This window comes from Erinaceus europaeus, chromosome 1, assembly GCF_950295315.1.
Source record: "Erinaceus europaeus chromosome 1, mEriEur2.1, whole genome shotgun sequence".
NCBI classification, from domain to species: Eukaryota; Metazoa; Chordata; class Mammalia; order Eulipotyphla; family Erinaceidae; genus Erinaceus; species Erinaceus europaeus.
In genome coordinates, this window is record NC_080162.1 from 81,529,278 (window position 1) to 81,554,351 (window position 25,074).

The window sequence follows — 25,074 nt, forward strand, 5'->3', positions numbered from 1 at the left end:
GACTGGAGTACCCAGGGTCACCCACTTCTTAGGGTCTGCTGACTCTTGCCAATTCTTGCCCAGGCCCAGGCTTTGGGGAGGTGCTCACTTCTTCTCTTGAGTCCACCTGCTCCAGCCCACCTGCTCCACCGCTCCTGACTTCACCCTTTGTTGCAGAGAGGCTACTGGAGGGCTTCCCTCTCCCACTGCCCCGCCGAGTCCAGTTCTTCAACCCAGTGATTCAGCCTCACCAGGTGAGTCCCAGAGGTCTCCTTAGACCAAAGCTCCCTGAGCAATAGCCACTGTTGCTGACTTCTCTCTCAGCACTGAGCTTTTTCCACCCTGTGAGGTGGAAGCTACTATTAAACAGAGAAGACTAGGACTCAAAAGAAAAACCAGTTACTAAGTCTAGTGCCGGATCCTGCTCTGAAGCCTGTCTGCATGAGTCCCACTCTGCTCTGGGTAAAAATGGAGCCTCTGGGGGTCATGGTCTTCCATAGGGGATGTGCTTAAATAATGCCATGTATATGTGGTGTCTTCGCCCTGGCACAGCGCCTCACCTTGGGCACCTGGCGTTCTGAGGGTGCTCTGTAGCTGCTAGGGTAGGAAGTCAGCAGTGGATGTGGACTTAGATACCAAAATGGATACCCCTTACCTTTGCCCCAGCCTGGTCCCCAAAGGTCTTTGACACCATTTATACACGCATGCACACACACATACACACACACACACACACACCACACACACACACATACACATACCACACACACACACACACACACACACATACACACCTGTGCTACACGTCCTTCTCTTAACCTCAGAGACCCCAGAGTCTCCTTTGCTGCCACCTCCTCCTCCTTTTCCAGGGTGCCCACCCAACCTCTGCACTGCCTTTACTTTTCCAGGTCACTTTCATCAGTTCCTTGAGCCTTGACAGTCAGCGTTGTGTTAGCCAGTGACCTGGCTGAGCTTCTAGCTCCTTCCTCCCCATTCCTGGCCTGTACACCTGCTGGCATCCCAATGCCTCCTACTGTCCCAGCAGAACTGAGCTCAGTGACAAATCCACCACCTACCACTACACACCCTACTTTGTTTGGTGGCTTTCCTGAAAATGCATAGGCCACCCACAGAAACCCCCATGTCACCCACATTCTTCACTCTCTCACCCCCAACATCCCATCCCACCCTTCCCTGATTCTCCAGACCAGAGGATGAGTGAGGCTAACAACTGCGGAAAAGTAACAGAGAGAACAGAAGGCACCCATCCCACGAGCTTCCCACATTTATCCACTTCCTCCTCTAAAAACTTTGACTGCCAGACCCTATTTCATTTCTTCCTTTCTGAAACTTAGGCAGGAAGGGCAGGAAGGAGCCCAGAGAAGTGCTTTGTAGACTTGAGTGGGACATAGCTCCCTTGGGATGCCAGGAGGGTACAAGTGAGGCCCCCATAGCTCCCCTAGGGGTGAAGGGTAACAAGCTGAGGAGTTAGCTGGCAGTCAATGAGTGCAGGCCCCTAGAGTCAGGCCTGAGCCCTCTCCACTTGCCTCTGCCCACCTTATAGCAGCAGGTAACCCCAAACTGCTCTCCCCAACAAGAAGCCCTACCCCAAACAAGGGGTCCAGCCCATAACAACACTCCCATCTCCCCCAGGATCTCCTGGTACTCGGGACAGATGTTGACTGCTGCTGAAGTCACTGCAGTGCTGAGCCCATCAGGTGCTGGAGCCAAGAGGTGTCCACAGTGGTCCTACCAGCTATTCCTCTCTAGTTTTCTACCCAGAAGACCTTGCAAACTCCTCTGAACTCTGATTCAGAACAGTGCTGAACACAGGCACCCTTGTGAAACACCCTTGGGAAACTCTGTGTGTGCCTCTTAAAAATGATGAGCCTCATGCATGTCTTCCAGAGCACCATTGCCATTCTAAGCACCTTGTGCTTCATTAGAAATAAATAAATAAATAAATAAATAAATAAGAGATTTAAAAAATTTTTTCTGTGTAATTATGTGTGGTAGCATTGTTACTTATTTTATGTCTAATCCATGCTTCGTGGTCTTACCTAGCCTGGCTCAGGGCACCAACTTACAGCACAGTTGTAATTGCCCCTTTTGATTTCTCTGCACTCTTTTAGGATGAGGAGACAACATAATGGTTATGCAAAATGCTTTCATACCTGAGGCTCTGAGGTCTCAGGTTCCATCCTCAGCACCACAAAAAAGCTAAGCACACCACCTAAAAGTACTTGAGATTTACTCAGTCCAAACGGAGTTGAGTTTGCTTTCTCATATCTAGTAACAATCATCAGCAGCATAGACCAAACTATCAGGGTGTGGTTCCTGCCACTTTTCTTCTTCTAGCGTTTGCCCTTCTTCTGTAGCCAGTCAACAGCGTCAGGTTGAGCCTGATGTAAAGTTTCGAGACCTCCTTTGAATCTGGAGAGGTGGCAGTCGTTGACTATGTAGGTCATAGTCTGTCTGTAGCCGCAGGGGCAGTTCGGGTCATCTCTGGCTCCCCAGCGATGGAACACAGCGGCGCACCGGCCATGGCCTGTTCGATAGCGATTGAGGAGGGCCCAATCATAACGTGCTAGGTCAAAGCCGGGTTGACGCTTGCAGGGGTCTGTGATGAGGTGTTTGTTCTTTACCTCAGCTGACTGCCAACTCTGTTTCCAAGAGACTGGAACAGAGAAGTTCAGTGTAGGCATAGGGGACCAGATTGGGTGACGAGACGTAAAGCGTTGGACAGGGTGGGCGAAGATATCCGCGTATATTGGCAGGTCCAGTCGAGCGTAGACGTGGGAAATGAACTTAGATGATGCCACATCCCGACGAATATCTGGCGGGGCGATGTTGCTAAGAACTGGCAGCCATGGAACCGGGGTGGAATGGATGGTTCCAGAAATTATCCTCATGGAGGAATATAATTTGGAATTGACCAAGTGGACATGGGGCTACAGAACCATACTGGGCCACAGTATTCTGCAGTGGAATAGCATAATGCCAGAGATGATGATCGTAGTGTGGAAGCGCTTGTACCCCATGAGGAGCTGGCCAGTCTTGCAATGATGTTATTCCTCAAGCCCACCTTTGCTGCAGTTTTTATGAGATGTTCGTGAAATGACAGAGTGTGATCGAGAGTAACGCCAAGATAGACTGGCTGGGCTTCATGCCGGATTCTCGTATCGCCAAGCTGCACATTAAGCTCACATGAGGCCGAGGCATGGTGTAGATGGAAAACAGATGATACCGTTTTTGCAGTGCTAGGGATTAGTCGCCATTTTTTACAGTAATCAGATATCAGAGACATGTCTTTCGTGAGTGTTTCCTCAAGGATGTCGAACTTTGATGACTGAGTTGCACAGCAGATGTCATCGGCGTAGACGAACTTCCTTGAAGAAGTTTCTGGGAGGTCAGTGATGTAAATATCCTGCCACTGTCACATGGTGTCGCTGTTGAACAGCCCATTGGGTATTGTCTATGGTCTTTTATGGTCAATTCACTGCCATAGCTGCTCCTATCACTACCACATGGTGTCACTGTTGAACAGTTATCTGGCACAGCCCATCTGCCTTTTGCATGGGTGCCATGGTGAAGGTGCCCCTAGCCATTGGGCCAGAGGACAGAAGGACATTAACTCACTGCCTCAGCTGCAATTAGCATTTTCCCCTTACTCTCCAGAGGGATGTGAAAGTCAGATGACCAGCTCAGAGTGTCCTTGGATTCTTGGTGACTTTCCTTGGGAATTGTGGGCCATTTCCTGCCATGGAACAGTAGGTGTGACTACCTCAGACCAGTGAATGGCCCCTGATAACACTGTACTTCAGACTGACTGGACAGTCAGAGAAGTGTTCTTTGGCTTTTGGCATTTGGTATGGAATCAGAAGAATGAACAGTGGCACACCTGAAGGGTCTGAAGCCAGCAGTGAGATGTGGAATAGCATTTTTGAGGTGGTTTGTTGTGTCTTTTGAAAGAAGGGAAGGAGCAAGAGTGAAAGGACATGGACACAAATTAGGAAGCTGTTGTTACCATTCAGACTTCATCCAGGGTGGTGAGAATAAAGTCAGAGAGAAGCATTTGTAATGTGAAAAGGCAGATCAAAGGTTTTTTAAAATTTAAAAAAAAATGTACATACTTCTGCTAACATCACTGATTCTCTCTTAAGTGGCGATTAAGGCCCTGGACCTCCACAGGAGAAGGGAGGGACACTAATTGAGCACAGCATGTAAATGGTTTCATTTATCACAGCATCCTCCAGTTCCTGAAGTTGGAGTTGTCCAGCTCTGTAAATTGGATAACTTTTCCTGGACAACACAGCTGGCAAGTGACAGAGTTGGGGTTCCCACCTTTCCTGGCATCTGAACCCATGCTCTTGCTGTTCCTCTAGCCTGTCAGGATTGTATCTGTTTGGAACTTAACATACTAAAAGCCTGGCCAAGTTCTGTTATTGTGATTGTGCACTGCAAACTGAGGAAATGTAATCCCACCTCTAGTTTCCATCAAGAAGATGCACTTCTATTTGCCAAAGATTATGGAGGACTGAATAGGAACAGAAAAGCAGCCAATGAGGCTGGAAGGGGAGAGGGAGGAGTATAGTGTGTGTGCAGCTGGAGATCTGGAAGACCTTAAAGGACTTCAAATGTTGTTCCCAAGAAAATAAAGAACACCAAGGAAAAATTTGAATAAGAGAATGACATGATCCATATGCATGACCCACACTAGGAACACAACCTCCACCACACTGATGGAAGTTTCAGTGCTGTGGTCCTTTTTCACTCTCTCTACCTCTCTGTCTTTCTGTTACTACTTAAAAAAAAAAAAAAAAAGGAATAGGAGAAGGGGTTGAAGGGGAGTGGGGAGGTGAGAAAAGAGGGGGAGAGTGTGAGGGGGAGAAGGAGGAGAAGAAAAGATCAGACAAGATGGGGCCCGTTCAGGGTGATATGGCCATATGCAAGAAGGAGAAAAGAAATGCAGTTTCTCAACCCCCAAATGAACCTGATGAGCCAGAATGTGTATTTAAACTTGCATGTGCATATAAGTTCATATACACACACCACCATGCATTTATTCAGTTGGTGGCTACTCAGGCTGTTTCTCTATCTTGGCTCTATGAATAACACTGTAGTACATGTTGGGCTGCAGAAATCTCTTCTAGATGTTTTTCCTCTTTTAACTGCATGCCCATAAAGGGCATTGCTGAAGTATGTGATAGCTCTCTTTTCATTATTTTATTATCATGTTTTTACTTACTTTATCTTATTTTTGCCTCCAGGGTTATCACTGGGGGTTGGTGCCAACACTACGAATCTACCATTCCGAGTGGCCATTTTTTTTTCTTTGATAGAACAGAAAGAAAATGAGAAGTGAGGGGGAGGTAGAGAGGGAGAGAAAAAGAGAGACCTGTACAGACCCATTTCACCACTTGTGAAGTATTCCAGCTGCAGGTAGGGAGTGAGAACTCCAACCCAGATCCAACCCAGATCCTCATGCAGGTCCTAGCACATGGTACTATGTCCACTTAACCAGCTGCACCACCATCTGACCCCTTGGTAGCTCTCTTTTTAAAACGGAATATATATTTTTAAATCGTATGCCATTTTCCATAGTGGTGCACCAATCTTCATTGCCTCCAACAAAGCACAAGGATTCTCTTGCCTCTACATTGGAAGCTACATGCTATCTATGTGATGGGATAGCATTTAGCCACAAGATAAAAGGAACTGCTGCCATTTGAAACAACATGGTTGGAATGTGAAGGCATTAAGCTAAGGGGGAAAGTCAAAAGGAAACAATTACTGTGTTATATATGTATATATGTGGAATCTGAAAAACACTGAACTCATTGCAATAGTGAGTAAGGCCATGGTCACCAAGGGCTAGGGGCTAGGGAAAACATTATTTATGGATATAAGCCCAGGGGCTGATGAGATAGTTTCCTGTTAACATGGATAATAGGATGCATGCTGAGTCACAGATCTAATTCTCAGCACCTCTTTATGCCAGAGCTGAACAGTGCTCTAAATAAATAAATGGAACTGGGTAGTGGTGCACCTGGTTGAACATACATGTTACCAAGCACAAGGACCCAGGTTCAAGCCCTCAGTCCCCATCTGCATGGGGAAAGTCTCCCGAGTGGTGAAGCAGTGGTGCAAGTGTCTCTTGGTCTCTTTCCCTCTCTTTCTAAGCCCTTCCTTCTAGAGTTCCCTCTTTCTGCCTCTCTCTCTCTCTTTTTTCTTTTTTATTGTTGTTGTTACCATTTGTTTATTTGCTTACCAGAGCACTGCTCAGCTCTGGCTTATGGTGGTGCTGGGGACTGAACGTGGGACCATGAATATAGGCATGAGAGACATTTGCAGAACCATTATGCTATATCCCCACCCAAGATTTCTGTCTTTATCTAAAAAGTAATAAATAAAATATAAACAAAAAAGATTTAAATTTTTGAATAAAATATTATTTTTTTTAAAGTGCTAACTAGGGAGTTGGGTGGTAGCACGGCGGGTTAAGTGTACATGACACAAAGCGCAAGAACCGGCGTAAGGATCCCGGTTCAAGCATCTGGCTCCCCACCTGCAGGGGGTTGCTTCTCAAGCAGTGAAGCAGGTCTGCAAGTATTTATCTTTCTCTCACCCTCTCTGTCTTCCCCTCCTCTCTCCATTTCTCTCTGTCCTATCCAACAATGATGACATCAATAATAATAACAACAATAAACAACAAGGGCAACAAAAGGGGAAAAAATGGCCTCCAGGAGCAGCGGATTCATAGTGCAGGCACTGAGCCCCAGCAATAACCTTGTAGGTAATAATTTTTTTTAAAGTGCTAATTTACAAACTCGTAGATAAATAGGGGAGTCCCCATATCATGCTGGGCTCCCAATCCAAGGCCTCACTTAGGGTGAAGTGTTCACTTCACAACCACTCAGTACACAACCACTCAGCCCCCATTGATCCTTCCAGCAATTAGCAGAGATTCGGGAACGTGATCTCCAAATTCTTCTCCTCCAACACATTCATAGTCAGAACCCAATAAACAAGGTCCTTGCTTAAAAGAAGAGTGTTTTCATGACCAGGAGACCTGCTGCCATGGAGGTGAAGGGGCAGCCTGGAAGAAGAAAAGGTCTGGGATTCTGGCCAGGGCTGGAGTCACACTGTTCCCAAGAGCCTCTACGAGGACCTTGATCCTTGAATGGACGCTTGTGGGGTGGAGACTTGGCCTGGAGTCACATGGCATGCTGGCTGGAAAGGCAGGACATAGGTACAAAGGCCACTGCTTTGCTTCCCAGCAGGGGTGCAGTCTCAAACTGCCCCTGAAAGAAGAGAGATGTCTGGGTCCGCCTAAGGTTCCCCACTCTCTAAGCCGGAAGGCCATGAGACTCACCTATTCTCTCTCCCCTCCCTTGTTTTAAAGAGGAGAAACTGAGGCAAAAAAAAAAAAAAGAGGCAATAAGGTTTACCGGTAGTCACCCAGCCACACAGGAGCTGAACCCTGGCTTCCCAATGCCCATTCCATCACGCTCTCCTAAAGACAGCAGACACCCCAGGAACACTGAGCAGCCACCTGGAAGTCCTGACCCACAGCCAGGTTTTGTCAGCTCAGCCTGTAACAGCTGTTTCAGAAAGCGGCCTCTTCCTATCCTTGAGGCCTCAGCTAACATAGCCCCACCTCCAAGAAGCCTTCCCAGCCATGTTTTGAATAGTGTCTCCATATCTGGGTTCAAATCCCTATGACTGTGGGTGACTGTAGCCAAAATCACATCAACCCTGTGGGCTTTAGTCTTTAGGGCTAAAACTAAGACTGAAATAGACACCTCAGCCACTACTGCAGTCTGGGAGATACTGCACACAGTATCTGCTCACTGACACATCTTAGTGGCTCAGTAAATATCAGTTTCCAGTCCCACCAGAGGCTAGAAGGATCGCAGGACTATAAAGGCTTAGCCCTGCTGTCAGAAACATTCAGCCTATGTGGGGCTAACCTCATTCAACTGGGGGAGGAGGGTGCAGTCACAGAGACCGACCCGATTTCTAGGAGAGGGTACACAATCTCTATCTCTCGATGGAAGAAATAGCAAAGAACTTGTGAGTGTTTTTTTAAAGGACCACAGTTAATAAAAAATAAAATAAAATGCAGAGTGGATAATACTATAATGGGGAAACATGCAGAGCATCCTGGCCCTTCAGAGGACCATTCTCAAATTCAAGGATGTGTGGCAGTGATCAAGAAAAGGTTCCAGGAGTTGGGCGGTAGTGCAGAGGGTTAAGCGTATGTGGTGCAAAGCACAAGGACCATCATGAGGGTCCCGGTTCAAGCCCCCGGCTCCCCACCTGTAGGGCAGTCACTTCACAGGTGGTGAAACAGGTCTTTCTCTCCTTCTCTGTGTTCCCCCTTCTCTCTCCATTTCTCTCTGTTCTATCCAACAACGACGGATCAATAATAACTACAACAATAAAACAACAAAGACAACAAAAGGGAATAAATAAATAAATGGTTCCTGGAGGCAGGGGCAGAACAAATAGAAAGAATCCCTCTAAATTTAGCATAATGGATGCTGATGTGTTATGCTAACACAGGCTAATACACAACAGCGTTCAGTATAAATCTGGCCCTCCAGAGGGAAATGTTGTTAACCTTACTCAGCAAAGGTGGGCACGAGGAATAACATCATTGCAAGACTGGCCAGCTCCTCATGGGGCGCGAGCGCTTCCACACTACGATCATCATCTCTGGCATTATGCTATTCCACTGCAGAATACTGTGCCCCAGTATGGTTCCGTAGCCCCCATGCCCACTTGGTCAATTCCAAATTATATTCCTCCATGAGGATAATTTCTGGAACCTTCCGTTCCACCCTGGTTCCATGGCTGCCAGTTCTTAGCAACATCACCCCGCCAGATATTCGTCAGGATGCGGCATCATATAAGTTCATTTCCCACGTCTACGCTCGACCGGACCTGCCAATATACTTGGATATCTTTGCCCACCCTGTTCAACGCTTGACGTCTCATCACCCAATCTGGTCCCCTACGCCTACACTGAACTTCTGTGTTCCAGACTCTTGGAAACAGAGTTGGCAGTCAGCTGAGGTAAAGAACAAACACCTCATCACAGACCCCTGCAAGCATCAACCCGGCTTTGACCTAGCACGTTATGATTGGGCCCTCCTCAATCGCTATCGAACAGGCCATGGCCAGTGCGCCGCTATGTTCCATCGCTGGGGAGCCAGAGATGACCCGAACTGCCCCTGCGGCTCCAGACAGACTGTGACCCACATAGTCAACGACTGCCACCTCTCCAGATTCAAAGGAGGTCTCGAAACTTTACATCAGGCTCAACCTGATGCTGTTGACTGGCTACGGAAGAAGGGCAAACGCTAGAAGAAGAATTAGAAAAAGAATATAGGAGTCGGGCTGTAGCACAGCGGGTTAAGCGCAGGTGGCGCAAAGCACAAGGACCAGCATAAGGATCCCGGTTTGAACCCCGGCTCCCCACCTGCAGGGGAGTCGCTTCACAGGCGGTGAAGCAGGTCTGCAGGTGTCTATCTTTCTCTCCTCCTCTCTGTCTTCCCCTCCTCTCTCCATTTCTCTCTGTCCTATCCAACAACGACGACAACAATAAAACAATAAGGGCAACAAAAGGGAATAAATAAATAAAATAAATATTAAAAAAAGAAAAAGAATATAGCCCCTGAACCACACCCCAGAAAGCATTGCATTTTTAAATGCCAACCAGCAACAATGATTTTTTGATCCCACCTACCCAGCCAGAGACAATCCTTTACAGTAACTCCTAGCTAAATATTTTCCAGATTGAAAAACAAGGAAATAGAACACGGAACTAAGAACCTCATTCAACAGTACCATTGTAAACGACTATTCCGGTGTATCAAGAAATACTTTTATTTCAACAGCCTCGCTTTCTTTCTTACTTTAAATATTTATTTTTATTTATTTTATTTGAGAGAGAAATACACAGAGAGGGCAGAGGTAGATAGCATAATAGTTATGCAAAGAGATTTTCATGCCTGAGACTCCAAAGTCCCAGTTTCAGTACCCACCCCCAACACACACACACATACACACACCACCACCACAAGTCAGAGCTGAACAATGCTCTGGTTTAAAAAAAAGGGAGGGCTAAAAAAAAAGACTCACAAGTGATATTATCAATGTGCTTTTGTCATTCACTTTGGGTTGAGTCTCCTGTTTATTTCACAAACAGCAGCAATGGTGTGTTGGTGCTGAAGTGTATTTGCATGCCAATTTAACTATGCATTTAGGATTAAGTTCCAGAAGTGGAATTGCTGGGTTTCCAGGAATGTGGGTATTTAAAAACTTGCCAGTGTGCTTTCAAAAATCTTACTACCCACAAGGCTTGAGAAAGCCTGTTTCCCATGGAGTAGAGAGGATTTTTTTTCTTTTTAATAAACCAGAACTGAGTGTAGAAAGCCAGAACTTGGATGTCGAAGAGTTGGCTTTGCCTCTCAGCTCAGCCACATGAGACCTTGAACACATGCTCTGATGCCTCTGAGGCTCAGTTTCCTGGTCTGTAAAGCCAGGAATAAGTGTAGTGTGCTTTTACGGGAAAAGCCCACAGAGATAGGTCACCTGGGCCAGGCCAACCCAGCCTATGACCCTAGGAAGGCTACAATGGACTGACTTCCAAGTCTGACCTGTGATCTCAGTGTGTCGCAAGCAAGCTGCAGCCCAGTGCTCCCTGTCCCCGAACACAGGAGCCTGCCCCCAGGAGTCTCCCCACTCCAGTGCTACTTAAAGGACCTGATCCCAGTCTGTGGCTGCATCTGTCCCTAGTCCACCACCGCAAACCCAGGAAGATCTAGGATGGGGGCCTCTCCCTTTCTGCTCCTCCTATTGCTTTTCATGTCCACCCCAGGAGCCCCGGGAGCCCACCCCGGCCTGGTCGCAAGGATCACCAGCAAGGGCCTGGAGTATGGTAAGATGCAGTGGCTCCTAGATGGACTCAGCGGTCCACTTACTGGGTGCTCTGGGTGCATGGGCAAGAGGAGGGGGAGCCCCAAGCAGGCACTCTCTCTGATGGGGGCTGCCAGCCCTCCTGCTCAAACAGCCCTGGGCCAAACTCCGTCTACTCTCCAGCCACTGTGTGACTTGGGCACACTGCTTTAGCTGGGGGCCCCACTCACTACCTCCCTACGGCAGAGGGGACATGAGAGAGGGGAGGGGAAGCAGCCACCAATGGTGTGCTGTGCAACTAGCTACCACCCCAGTGACTGGAACATTCCACTAGAAATACAGGTAAAGTGTGAAAACATAAATCTTGCAGTCAGATGGCTATGGGGCTAGGGAGGTGGTTCAGGGATAGAACACCTGCCTTGCATGCTTGAGGTCCTGGGTTTGATCCCTAGCACCACAGAAGGCACAGCTGTAGTCTGCCCCCACACCCTGTACCTTATTCTCTCTCAACAAAAATAAATAATTTTTGTCTGAATTAGAAGTCAGGATAGTAGTGACCTCTGAAGGCAGCTGGAGGCCCCAGTGGGGTATGAGGGGTGTGTAGGATGGTGGGAATGTGATGTGTCTTTGCGTCTTCTCCAAAGGGTGGTTACTTGCACATATAGACATTTCAAATGCAAAATTAATTATCTAGTCAGGCCTTGAAGAGCCGTGCCCTTCTGGTACTTTATGTATATTGTACCTTAATTTTTAAATAACTGGCAAAAGTAAGACTTTGTTTTTTTAAATCACAGCACTGTTCAGCTCTGGTTTATGGTGGTGCAGGGGATTGAACCTGGGACTTCAGAGCGTCAGGCATGAGAGTTTCTTAGCATAACCATTATGCTTTCTGCTCCCACCCAGAGTTGGTTTTTGTTTGTTTGTTTGTTTGTTTTTTAATGATAAAAGAAAGCCTCAGAATTAATGCCCCACAGGAGCATTTAATAGGAAATCAGGAAAGGTTTCATGGAGGAGCCAAGGTAGAAATGACAAATGTGAGTTAGCCAGGGACAAGAGGTGATATTCTGACAGAGGGATTTGCACGCGCAGTTACTAGGGTGAAAAGCGCAAGGTGGAAAGAAGTGGAAGGTGGGGGACACTGGCTGATTTTAAGGGCAAAATCCTGGGCCCCTCAAAGCTTAGAACAGAAGGGTCCTAGTGAGTGCTGTTTATACTGAAGCCCTAAGCCAGGCCAAATGTGCCTTTCATTCCTTCCCCTGCTTGAATGTACCATGTGCATATAGTCAGTCCTCTAGAGCTGGCCATCTTGTTCCTTCCTGTATTTTTAATAACCTAAGCCCTGCTTAGGCAGGCCAGGCCTTTTCCAAAGCCTGCTGTGTGCCAGGCAGCAAGCTGGCAATGCTTTATACCCTGCTCACCCCTGCCCGCTTTGCAAGGATCACCTTTAATCCCATCTTCTTGCCTCCCACCGCAACCCCACCCCCTGGAAAGTTCTGTCACCACTGCTAGTTGACAAGGGAGAAAACAAGGACTGTGGGCTTACCCAAGGCTATAAAGATGCCAAGGCCAGGATTTCATCCCTCAAAGGCATCTTCTTCTATACAAGCCCAAAACAAGACAAAGACCAAACCCCACCCCCACCCCAGATCCCAGCATTCCTCCCTTATAGAGCTGCTGACAAGTCACTTGTTCATAAATGAACAGAATATGGTGCTCCCTATGTGAAAGGCGGAGGTGCTCTGGGCATGCCCCATGCCACTAGCCACACAAAGGGCTTAGTGGCCACAAACTATCAGAAGAAAGTCAGCCTGTCTCCCCTGGGCAGGTAGGGCCCTCTGAAGGCTTTTGAGAAAGGCAGGCAGCAGACCTGCCTGACACCCCCATCTTTTATTTATTTATTTTTTCCTTCTGTCTACAGTGGCCAAGGAAGGCCTTATAACTCTGCGGCATGAGATGAATGGAATCACGCTACCCGACTTCACTGGGGACTTCAAGATGAGCCGCTTGGGCCGCGGGCACTATGAGTTCTACAGGTGACTCCCCCTTCTGCATGGATCATCCCCCATGCAGGATCTGGGGTCTGGAATGGGAGGGTGTGGGTCCCCTAATGGACAAGTAGTGGAACAGCTCCTGACAGTTCAGGGGGAGGTGCTAGGTGGGAATTGGACTCTTCCACTGGTTCAGGCAACACATAATAACATCTTGTAGCTATGCGACTTGAGCCTTGGTTTCCCTGACTCTCAACTGGGAGGCACAGTTACCACTTTGGATCCAACCAGTGAGTGTAATTTGGAACAGAAGAGAGGCCTCAGACTTTAAATATAGTAACTCAACTATAGGAGCTGAGGTTCATGTGTCTGGGGGAGCCAAGGAAGTCGTTCTTTTTTTTAAATTATTATTATTCCCTTTTGTTGCCCTTGTTGTTTTATTGTTGTAGTTATTATTGTTGTCGTCGTTGAATAGGACGGAGAGAAATGGAGAGAGGAGGGGGAAGACAGAAAAGGGGAGAGAAAGATAGACTCCTGCAGACCTGCTTCACCACTTGTGAAATGACTCCCCTGCAGGTGGGGAGCCGGGGCCTCCAACCAGGATCTTTATGCCAGTCCTTATGCTTTGCGCCACCTGCGCTTAACCCGCTGCGCTACAGCCCAACTCCCAAGGAAGTCATTCTTGAGGTGTTGTAATTTGATTCTCTAAGGAGCAGTGGACAAGAGCAGCTGGTGCTAAACCAGGTATAAACACTTTGTGAAGGATAAGCAATGACAAGAGGACAGTCAAGCCCAGAGCACTACTGCTGATGGTGTCATTCCTTCCTTCTTTTGATCAGTTCATCAGTGAATACTCATTGAGCACATATTATGTGCCAGGCAAAGGAAATGGGATCTGTCCATTATTTTCCTACTCGGGATACCACAGTATGTGTCACCTCTGCTTAGATGGATGGGGTGGCTGGCAGGAAAGAGCCACAAACCCCAGAAGGATCTAAAGTCCCACCCAGGATCCTGAAATGTGTGGGCTCTGCTTCCAACTGTAAGGCTGTGAGCAGATGCAGCACTTCGGACGCTGCCCACCATGTTTTCCTTCCTTCCTTCCTTCCTTCCATAGGCTAAAGGTCCACAGCTGTGAGCTGCCCAGCGCCTCCCTCTCCCCTCTGCATGGCCAGGCCCTGAGCCTCTCCATCTCCAACGCCTACCTCAGGGTCAAGGGCGAGTGGAAGGTGCGCAAGTCATTCATGTAAGTTGACTGCTCCCAAGATCTCAGGCCCTTGACCTTGCCCATAACCCTCACCCCTTGGACTCTTCTTGGGACCAAGATGAGCAGAAAGACCACATAGTAAACAGCAGGGCCCAAACCCAGACATGAACTGGGTTCCCCACCCAGGCCCCCACCCAGCCTCCCACCCATGCACTTCCTTGATGGGGAACTTCCTTGATGGGGTGGACAGAATGATATCAGACTCTGTGTCTTCTTGATTTGCTTTTCTCCAGCATCAGACCCCAAGGCAAGGACTCAAGTGAAAGTATTTTATCTGGAACGTGGCCTAAGAAGTTCCCAGCAGGTGTGGGGGAAGGGAGGCAAGCAGGGGAAGAAATCAGTTTGGAGGCCCACTGAGCGAACCCTCCAATAGGAAACCTGGGCAGTGTGGGTGTCTCGGCCTTAACCCAACAGCTGTGAAGCCCATCTTCCTGTTCTCCACTGGCCAGCGCCATCTCCCAGGGTGCTGATTCTCTGGCGCTTTAAATAGTTTAAAAGTATTCTCTGATCTCCAAGGTTCTCAGGCAGAAGCCAGGTTAGTCTGCTCAAGAGATTGTTGTGAAATATCACAGACCACTGGCTTAAACAATAGAAATGTCTTTTCTCGCACTCTGGAGGCTACAAGTTCAAGATCAATGTGTCTGCCAGTCCAGTTGCTTCAGAGGCCTCTCTCCCTGACTGGCAGGTGGCCTGCCTCTCCCCGTGTCCCCACCTGGTCCACCCTTTGTGTTCACATACCCCAATGTGTCCCTGTGTGTTCCAATTGCTTCTCCTGTAAGGGTGCCTGTTTGACTGAACTTTGGCTCAGCCCAGTGGCCGCATTTTAATACATTCACCTTATAAAGGTTCTTTTTCAAGAGGAATCACATTCTGAGAGATAAAGTGCAAGCTTTTAATATATGGATTTGGGGGAGTCACACAGAATAGAAGCATTGACCAGTCTCTTTTGGGTGACCTGAATAGATATTTTAAATTGTAGATACTATAGAAAGCCTATCTATACTTTATGCCTCCACTACCCAACACAGTAGCTACTGGCTACACATCTAATTTTTAAAATATTTTATTGATTTATTATTTGATAGAGACAGAAATTGAGAGGGGAGGGGAGATAGAGAAGGAGAAAGACAGAGACACCTGTGGCCCTGCTTCACCACTAGTGCAGGTGGGGACCAGGGGCTTGAATCTGGATCCTTGCGCACTGTATTGTGAGTGCTAAACCAAGTGTGCCACTGCCTGGCACCTAAGGTTTTGTTTTGTTTTGTTTTGTTTTTAATTGCCACCAGGGTTATCATTGGGACTTGGTACCAGCACTACAAATCCATCCACTGCTTCTGACAGCCATTTTTTCTTTTTTTCTTTCTCCCTTATATATATTTTTTTAATTGGCTAGAACAGAAAATTTGAAAGAGGAGGGGGAGAGAAAGAGAGAGAATAGGCATTCGCAGATCTGCTTTGCTGCTCATGCAGCATCCCCATGCAGGTTGGAAGGGGCTCAAACCTGGGTCCTTGGGCACGGCAATATATGTACTTAACCAGGTGCAGCCCCTGTCACATATGTTTTTCCTCAGAGCACTGTTTGACTCTGGCTTATGGTGGTGGAGGAGATTGAATTTGGGATTTCTGAGGCTCAAACATGAAAGTCTGTTACATATACCATTGTGCTATCTTCCCTGCCCTCCCACTCACATCTTTACTAAGAGCTAGAAAAGTGGTTAGTGAAAATGGAGTTCTGCTGTAAGCAAAAACATCAGATTAGATTTAGTGCAAATAAATAATGTTTATAGTGATTCCATGTTAACATCAATTTCACTTTCTCTTTGCCTTTTTTCAGTACTAGAAGATGCTAATTAGCAAAGTGACTCATCCACTTTTATTGAACAACATTGCTTGAGAAATCCATCATTAAATTATGAATACTCATTCAATCTCCTGGAAAGGAATCAAGCCATAACCTTTTGTCTTGACTATTTATTTATTTATTTATTTTATTATCTTTATTTATTGGATGGATAGAGACAACCAGAAATCAAGAGGAAGGGAGAGAGATTGAGAGATACCTGCAGCCCTGCTTCACCACTCGTGAAGTTTTCCCCATGCTGGTGGGGTCCTTGTGCACTGTAACCTGTGCACTTAACCAGGTGTGCCACTACCCAGCCCCCAATCTTGACTTTTTTCACTGATACATTTTAATGATCTCTTTACATGAACATATGAAAATCTACCTCATTGTTTTATAACATTTTTAAGTATAATATTTTTCTTGAAGTGAAATTCACAGAGCATGAAATTGGGCACTTTTGAAGTATTCACATCCATAAGTCAGTGACATTTAGTACATTCACAGTGTTTTGCAGCCACCACCACTCTTTAGCTCCAAATCACTTTCATCACCTTGAGGGATAAATCATTCAGCAGTGTTCATTTCTCCTCCTCCCAGCCCAGGTAACCACCAATTTGCCTGTACTAGGTCTCTGTGGATACACACCTATTTGGGACCTTTCGTATAATTGAAACATTGTTTGACATTTTGTGTCCTGCTCCTTTCATTTAGCATAATGTCTCTGAGCTGCATCTGCATTATAGCACACACCAGCAGACACTTCATTTCTTCTCTTGTATGAATAATGTTTCACTGACTGGACAAGCCACAATTGGTCTTGGTTCATTTTTAAAGACTGCATGGAATAGATGCCCATGGCTGATTGAGCCTAACCCTATATTAACCCTCTGCGCTACTGCCGGACTCCCAAGCTGTCTCCCTTTTTTGCTGCTACCCATGATGCTTCAGTGAACTGCCACACTAATGCATTTTTCTAGAAGCCAGAGTAAATAAAGACTTTAGAAGTTAAATCATCAGTTCAAGGACATGTGTGTTAAAACTGCAGTCAGTCCCACTAACTGCTACTTCCGATATTCTCTCTCTCTTATTTTTCTACTTTTATTATTTTATTAAAGAACTGGTAATTTTTATTTATTTTATTTACCAGAGCACTGCTCAGCTCTGGCTTAAGATGGTGCTAGGGACTGAATCTGGGAGTTCAGGGCCTCAGGCATGAAAGTTATTTGCATAACCATTATGCTATCTCCCCAGGCCCCAGTCCCTTGCAGGTATGTACAACTTTTAAAGCAACTTCAAAAGCTTTATAATTCTGATAATGGGCATATTGTATAACTACCACACTCACCAAATGCACCACTGGAGCTCCTAAAACTGGCAATATTATTGTTTTCATTATTATTATTATTTGTGATTAATAGTAGTTTACAAGATTATAAGATTACAGTGTATAGTTCTACATCACACTCACCACCAAAGTATTGCTTTCATTTCCAATAACTTTTCACATGTTTGTGTGAAATTGAACTTCCTGTTTATATCTTTGAACCTTCTTTCTTTTTTAAATATTTTATTTATTTTAGAGAGAGAGACCAGAGCACTACACAACACTAGTTTATGGTGGTGCTGAGAATTGAACCTGGGACCACAGAGCCCCAAGTCATGAAAGTCCTTTTGCATAACCATTATACTGTCTCCCCAGCCATTCTTTTTTTAAAATATATTTTATTTATTTATTTTTGGTAAAGACAGAATTCGAGAGGGGGGAGACAGAGATAGAGAAAAAAAGAGAGAGAAACACCCGCAACACTGCTTCATTACTTCTGAAACTTCACGCCTCACAGGTGGGGCCTAGGGGCTTGAACCCAGGCCCTTACACATTGTGACATACATGCTATAGGAGGTATACCACCATCTGACCCCACTTCTTTTCTTTTTGAGGTTACTTTAACTCTCCCTTATTGACTTGGATAGGCTTGCTTGTTTTCTGTGCTGCTAGTTTTTTCTCTGGAAGAATTAACACATAGGTTAACATATATTAAGGAAATTAGCCTTTAGCTAACTCATTCTATAATTTCTGTTACTTTGCATTATTTTTCGCTCACTAAAGATTTGTCCATTTTCTGAGTGAGAACAAAGCACTATTCTGGCCTGTACAGTGCCAGGTATCAAACCAGGGGCCTCAGGCATGCAAAACCTGGCTATACTACAACACTGTCCCATGTCCTCACCTACAGGAGGTTTCCGTTTCCTGTCCTGGCAAGTTTATCAGCCATTTTCTTCATTGTTTCTAAGACTTGGATGCTGCCTACAAAAGCCTTTGCTAATCTCTGACCATAAACAGTCAGACCCAGATTTTCTTCTTGATCTTGTGATCTCTTCTTTTTTATTTCATTTTATTTATTTTTCATTAGAGATTTAATGTTGAGGGGCTGGGTGGTGGTGCGCCTGTTGAGTGTACACATTACAATGCACAGGTTCAAGCCCCCAGTTCATGCATGGCAAAATAGTGCTGCAGGTTTCTCTCTCTCCCCTCTCTGTCTTCCTTCTTGATTTCTCTCTGTCTCTATCCAATAAATAAATAAAAATAAATAAATAAATTTTTAAAGAAAAAATTTTTAGAGAAAATAAAAATGAGGGGCTGAGAGGTGGCACACCTGGTTGAGCGCATGTGTTACGATGCACGAGGACCTGGATTCAACCTCCTGGTCCCCATCTGCAGGGAAGAAACTTCACAAGTGGTGAAGCAGTGCTGCAGGTGTCTCTCTGTCTCTCTCCCTCTCTATCTCTTCCTTCCATCTCAATTTTTCTCTTTCTCTAGCCAATAAATAAATACTTTTTAAATGTTGAAAAGTCTTTGAAAAGAGAGATTTAATACTGATTTACAATAGAGTATGATTCCATACAGTTCCCACCACCAGAGTTCTGTGTCCCATTCTCTCCATTGGAAACGGCAGGAATTCTCCCAAGGCCACCAATATGGGCTGACTCCATAACTATCTATTTATATCTATGTATATATGTATTTTCCTATTTTTTAAGAGTCTTGCCTGCGCTTCCTTTCTAGTTCACCCCTACACTTACTACTACTACCAAGTGTCTTTCCTTTTTTTCCTCTTCTCTCTCTCATAAGCGAAACAGTGCCTGGCTTCCCCTAGCATTTTCCAGATTAGTTTCCCTTTCACTGAAGGTGTAAAGAGAAGATTCCTGGTGACAAACACTCCGGGTCCTGGTGGAATGTGGATACAGAGCCCTCAGGTCAGCTTCCCCTATCATTTATCCCTTTAGGAGTATGGGAGAAAGTTCTTTTCGGGGTACAGAAGGTGGAAGTTCTGATCAACCTTTTCTTTGTAATAAGATTTGTAATCATTGTCATAATTATGTTTTTGCTACAGCTATACTCACTGGGGGACTAAGAGTTGAGCTTCATATTTTCCCTCAATCAGTCATGAAATTTTAGGCTAAAATCAATCATTGTTTCTCTTATCTCCTCTAGGAAGCTCCAGGGGTCCTTTGACATTCAGGTCGAGGGCATCACCATCTCATCCGACCTCCTTTTGGGTGAGGCCTCAGGGAGACCCACAGTCACTGTCTCCAGATGCAGCAGCCACATTCAGGATGTGGAGGTGGACCTTTCAGGAGACTTGGGGTAGGTCACCACTGGGACACTCGCCAGCTTGGCTCCTAGATGTGGTCTGAGGCCCACCCAGCCCAAGGCCTGGCCTCTAACAAGCATGGGATCCAGCCACAGGCACAACAGGGAAAGATGTTTGGGGAATACTGCTAAGATTCATGGATGCTGAGTCATTGCAGGAGGGCTGGAATGTCATCTCCACAAAATAATAATAATAGTAATAATAATAATAATGAAAAGCTTTAAAGGACAAATGAAATTTGATTTTTGGAAAAACACAAAGGCTTTGGCCAAAGGCAAGTTTGTGAAAAATAATATGAGCCCTTGGACAAGTCTCTGAGTATTTCCTTGATTAGAAAAAATGTGCCTTCTTGAACTCCAGCAAGGAGTTGGGATGCTAGGTACAAGAGTTGAGGTGTGGGGGCCAGGCAGTGGCACACCTGTTTGAGCGCACATGTTACAGTGCACAAGGACCCAGGTTCAAGCACCTGGTTCCCACCTGCAGGGGGAAAACTTTGTAAGTGATGAAGCAGTGCCTCAGGTGTCTCTCTGTACCTCTCCCTCTCTATCTCCCCTCCTCCTCTCAATTTCTGGCCGTCGCTATTCAATATATAAACAAAGATAATAAAATATAAACAAACATTTAAAAAAAAGAGTTGAGGAGTGGGGAGCTCTGCATTTTGTCTCACCTAGAATTCTAGGACAAAATAGGGATCCAGAGTGGTGGGCTCCCTTGGGAAGTGGCATTGCCAGAGGCTGGGCATGGCTTCCCAGCTGCTCCCCTACACACGTTCCTGCACTTAGAGCTGATGGCCCACTATGCTCCTCTCCCCAGATGGTTGCTGAATCTCTTCCACAATGCTATCGAGTCCAGGTTCCGAAGAGAATTAGAAAGCAAGGTAAAATGATAATGATGATGATGATGATGTCATCTACTAAATCATGCCAAGCTGGGCACAAGTCTTCACTGGCTTCTGGTCCCTGGGGCATATGGGAACTAGTCCAGATATATTTGGGTTGGATACCCAATGAGGTCAAGTTATTTGCTCAAGGTCACAGCATCAGTGTGTGGCAAATCTAGGGGCAACTACTGGGGTATCAGAAAAGCTGTGATGTATTTTTCTATGTTTTTCTATGCAAAAATGCTCTATGGCTTTTCCGGCAACCTGATATATAGGTCTGTGGACTCTGAGTTAATCCTGTTAGTCAGAGGTGGCTGGAATCTTGTTCAAAAGTAAACATCAGGGACAGAAAGGAGACTCTTGCCCTCCTTCTCCCAGTCTTGGCTCACTGTGCAGCCCAACCTACACACACACACACACACACACACACACACACACACACACACACACACACACACACACACCTGCATTCCACAGAGGCCACAAAAGAAACCAGCATTTAGTGCCTGCAGAGAAGAAGCAGCAAACATTGGGAGTGTGTGAGCCATGAAGTTCCCACTTAGAAATTTTGGAATTTCCAAACTATAGAATCTCTATCAAAAACCGAATTCATATTAGTTAACTACCACTCCTTCCACTCACTTCATCCTAAAATCTCACTTCTGGGATATTACATACCTGGAGCTATCTCTGTAGCAATGGCAGACTTGGGGAAGAAGAAGGTAATGAAGGTCACACACACAACTCCTAATACCTTTGCTTTGGTCTTGAGTGTCCTCTGGAAGTTAAAAGAGAAATAGCATATGCCCCCCAGTCCCCAAACTGGATGTGGCAAACTGCCATCAGTTCCTTTTCTGCTTCTGGGGTGAAAGTAAACTTGGGAATTAGCCAGCCTCCATCTTAAGTATTTCATTGCATCGGCACTATGCCTTTTCCAATGGTATATAATGTTTTTCAGCAGTGTGAATGTATAATCTCAGCTGATAATGGTAATAAAGTGACCAATAGAATTTGGGAGACGGCTCAATCCACTAGAGCACAAAATTTGCATAGCTGAGGCTCCAGAGGCTGCAGGTTCAACCTTCAACACTCCCAGAACCGTATGTCAGAGATGAACAGGGTTCTGGCCTCTCTCCTCTTTCTTTTTTTCTTTTTTCTTTTTTATTTTTTTATTATTTCCCTTTTGTTGTCCTTGTTTTTTGTTGTTGTTGTCATTATTGTTGTTATTGCTGTTGCCATTGTTAGTTAGGACAGAGAGAAATGGAGAGAGGAGGGGAAGACAGAGAGGGGGAGAGAAAGATAGACACCTGCAGACTTGCTTCACTGCCTGTGAAGCGACTCCCCTGCAGGTGGGGAGCCGGGGGCTCAAATCCGGGTCTTTGCGCCACCCGTGCTTAGCCTGCTGTGCTACCGCCCGAACCCCCTCTCTCCTCTTTCATAATAAGTAAATAAGCCTTTAAAAAATGTTTGTTTTTGGTTTTGTTTGGGAGTCAGGCGGTAGCGCAGTGGGTTAAGCGCAGGTGGTGCAAAGCACAAGGACAGGAGTAAAGATCCCAGTTCAATCCCTGGCTCCCCACCTGCAGGAGACTGGCTTCACAGGCGGTGAAGCAGGTCTGCAGGTGTCTTTCTCTCCCCCTCTCTGTCTTCCCCTCCTCTTTCCATTTCTCTCTGTCCTGTCCAACAACAACAACAACAATAATAACTACACAATAAAAAACAACAAGGGCAACAAAAGGGAATTAAATAAATAAATAGTTAAATGAGTATTTAAAAAATGTTTTTCCCCCACCACCAGGGTTATCTCCAGGACTCAGTGCCTACACAATGAATCCACCAATTCCAATAGCCATTTTTTCCTCCTCTTTCTCATCCTTTCCCTCCTCCTCCTCCTTCTTCATTTTTTTTTTAATTTAATAGAACAGAGAGAAATTGAGAGAGGACAAGGAGAGAGAAAGAGAGGCACCTGCAGCCTTGCTTCACAACATGTGATGCTTCTTCCCTACAGGTGGGGGAGAGGGCTTCAACCTGGGTCCTTGCACAGTATAACATGTGCACTCAACTGGGCGCACTACCACTCAGTTCTCAATAAACAAGTCTTTTTTTTCCCCAAAGATCAATAATTATGCTTTATAGCAGTGATAGTGTAAATAAAATTGATTATATTTCTCACAGTAAGAAATTGTGGTTGTAAATTCATGTAATTCATGGTATACAGAATATATCACTGCATAGTGTTCTTATTTATCATAGTGGCATCTATTGTTGAGCCTGTGGTTTGACCAGGAATAATGAGCCAAGCATTTTGCAAAAGAGATGCCTGCTCCCCCATTTGACAGAGAAGGCTCTGAAGTATGGAGTAATTTGTGGGGGTCAGGTGGTGGACACCCAGTTAAGCAAACATATCACCATGTACAAGGACCCAGGTTTGAGCCCCTGCTCCCCACCTGCAGGGGGAATGCTTCATGATCGGTGAAGCAGGTCTGAAGATGTCTATCTTTTTCTAACCTTCTCTATTTCATTTCTCATCTCAATTTCTTTCTGTCCTGTCAAATAAAAATAGAAAAAAAATGGGAGCAGTGGATTCATAGTGCGGGCAACAAGTCCCATCAATAACCTTGGTGGAAAAAGAAAATGGTGTAACTTGCCCAGTGACCACTTTGCTGCAAGTAGGTTGGGATTTGAACAGAGATAACTTGTACAAAAGACTTGGACAACTTGAAAGGGTCTGTTGTTTTAGGAATGGCAGAGATCTCACCAGGCCCTTAACTAGTGTGGCTCTTCAGAAATCTGTCTCTCCCAAGGAAAGTAAGAGCCTGAAAGAATTAGAAAATGCAGAACATTTAATCCCCCTTTCCACATGGGATGTGGCGCCTGAGCAGTAGGGCTAAGAAGCATAGCACCTGCAAGGTGCTTGTTCTCTGGGTCAAATGTATTCACTGTCTCATCCTCCACAAAACACCCTGAGAAGCACTTGATTCTGTCACTGTTTCCTGTGTGCAAGGACATAAAGCAGAGATTCTAGGGGGCCAGGCAGTGGTGCACTTGGTTAAGTGCCTGCGCTACCACATATAAGGAGCCCTGCTCAAGCCCCCAGTCCCCAGCTGCAGAAGGAAAGCTTCATGAGAGGTGAAGCAGTGCTGTAGGCATATTTCTCCCTTTCTACATAAAGAGTGGTGTAAGGTTAGCAGAGATTCTACAAAGGCCACATAGTCACCAGGGACTGAGCAGGATTTGAACCTCTATTTGTCCCCAGGTTGGCATGACACATTCTCATGTAAAACATGGTGATGACAAATTACAGCTCAAATTTCTTTTCAGCACAATGAGAGCTGAATGACATTGGCAAAGCAATCCTGGTGCAGAATATTTCTAGATGTGTGTGTGTGTGTGTGTGTGTGTGTGTGTGTGTGTGTGTGTGTTTCTCCCAGGTTTTTCTTAACCCCATCCAATTTAACAGCTCTTTTGTCACTCTTTACCCTCCCATCACACTTAGATTTTCCTGGTAACAACTCTTTTCTCATTCATATTTCACTGAGACACAAAATAAATCACTGCTGCAATAACAATAGTAAGGAGAGCCAGCAAAGTTGAGGCGTATGTGCACGTCAAGTGACCAAGTGCTTTCTATGGGCCTATTGTGTGCAGTCGCCTCCCAGAGGCGGGCATCTAGCCTTCCCCCCCACCCCCCCACCCCCGCAGAAGCAGAGCTACTGATCAACCCAGCCAACCTATTAAGTAATGGTGTTTTAGAAGCATCCACATTAATTACATACTTTACTGGGGGTTTTGTTCGTTTTTTGTTTGTTTATTGTTTGTTTTTTGTTTGTTTGAGGAGGCAGAGAGGGAAAGAAAAAAGACAAAGTCCCACAGCACTAAAGTTTCTTTCAATGCGGGGGGTGGGGGCCCAGACTCAAACCTGGACCATGTACATGCTAAAGCAGCTCACTATCCAAATAAGCTATTTCTCTAGCCCACACGCTTATTTAAGTGACAACTTCTATTTATTGTCTAATTCTGCTACCTGATTCAAAATTACCCTGACCAAAAACTCCCCCTCCCCCCATAAAATGTCCTTAATGGCAGAGCTTTGGGCAATGACTCCAACACACCCAGGTCCTCGCCTCAGGCTGTGACATCGCTGTCTTGCTCACATACCCAGCCCTGTTAGCCACATTGATAGGTCCGGTTGGATCTTCTTGGACTTCATAGTTCTGAGCATTTCTGTTTCCTCAGTACTTAGTGCATGTTAAACAACACTCACAATTGTTGAATCAATGAAAGAATGAAAATATATGAAAGAGTTTCCAAGTCTTGGGAACCCATTGCGGCTTTCTCTTTCCACCACTACTCCCATTTCTTCCCCCAGATTTGTGAAATGGTCCAGAACGTAGTGACTTCTAACCTACAGCCTTATCTTCAAACCCTGTCAGGTAAGGTACCCCACCTACCCCTGGGACAGCGTATTTCTTTAAGAGCATATACATTCTTTATAAAACAAGAGACAGAGGGTGGAAAGCAAATTGTGAAGTTCTCTTTTT

General features: G+C 45.6%; 2 protein-coding genes across 3 annotated transcripts in view; both read left to right on the forward strand.

Annotated features, from left to right (window-relative positions):
* BPI (bactericidal permeability increasing protein) overlaps window positions 1-2,129 on the forward strand; it is a 39,547-nt gene extending 37,418 nt beyond the window's left edge. The window contains exons 14-15 of the mRNA XM_007521651.2: window positions 157-233; window positions 2,112-2,129. Coding sequence (XP_007521713.1) covers window positions 157-233; window positions 2,112-2,129 — 95 coding nt within the window. The remainder of the gene's footprint in view (window positions 1-156; window positions 234-2,111) is intronic.
* Window positions 2,130-10,694: 8,565 nt separating this feature from the next.
* Window positions 10,695-25,074, forward strand: part of LBP (lipopolysaccharide binding protein) — a 30,127-nt gene continuing 15,747 nt past the window's right edge. Inside the window, exons 1-6 of one of the 2 annotated variants that reach the window (XM_060189779.1) lie at window positions 10,695-10,927; window positions 12,824-12,938; window positions 14,011-14,139; window positions 19,497-19,649; window positions 20,470-20,533; window positions 24,903-24,966. In XM_060189779.1, the coding sequence (XP_060045762.1) occupies window positions 10,816-10,927; window positions 12,824-12,938; window positions 14,011-14,139; window positions 19,497-19,649; window positions 20,470-20,533; window positions 24,903-24,966 (637 nt within the window). In that variant the 5' untranslated portion in view covers window positions 10,695-10,815. The remainder of the gene's footprint in view (window positions 10,928-12,823; window positions 12,939-14,010; window positions 14,140-19,496; window positions 19,650-20,469; window positions 20,534-24,902; window positions 24,967-25,074) is intronic. The other variant, XM_007521652.3, reaches the window with a different exon arrangement.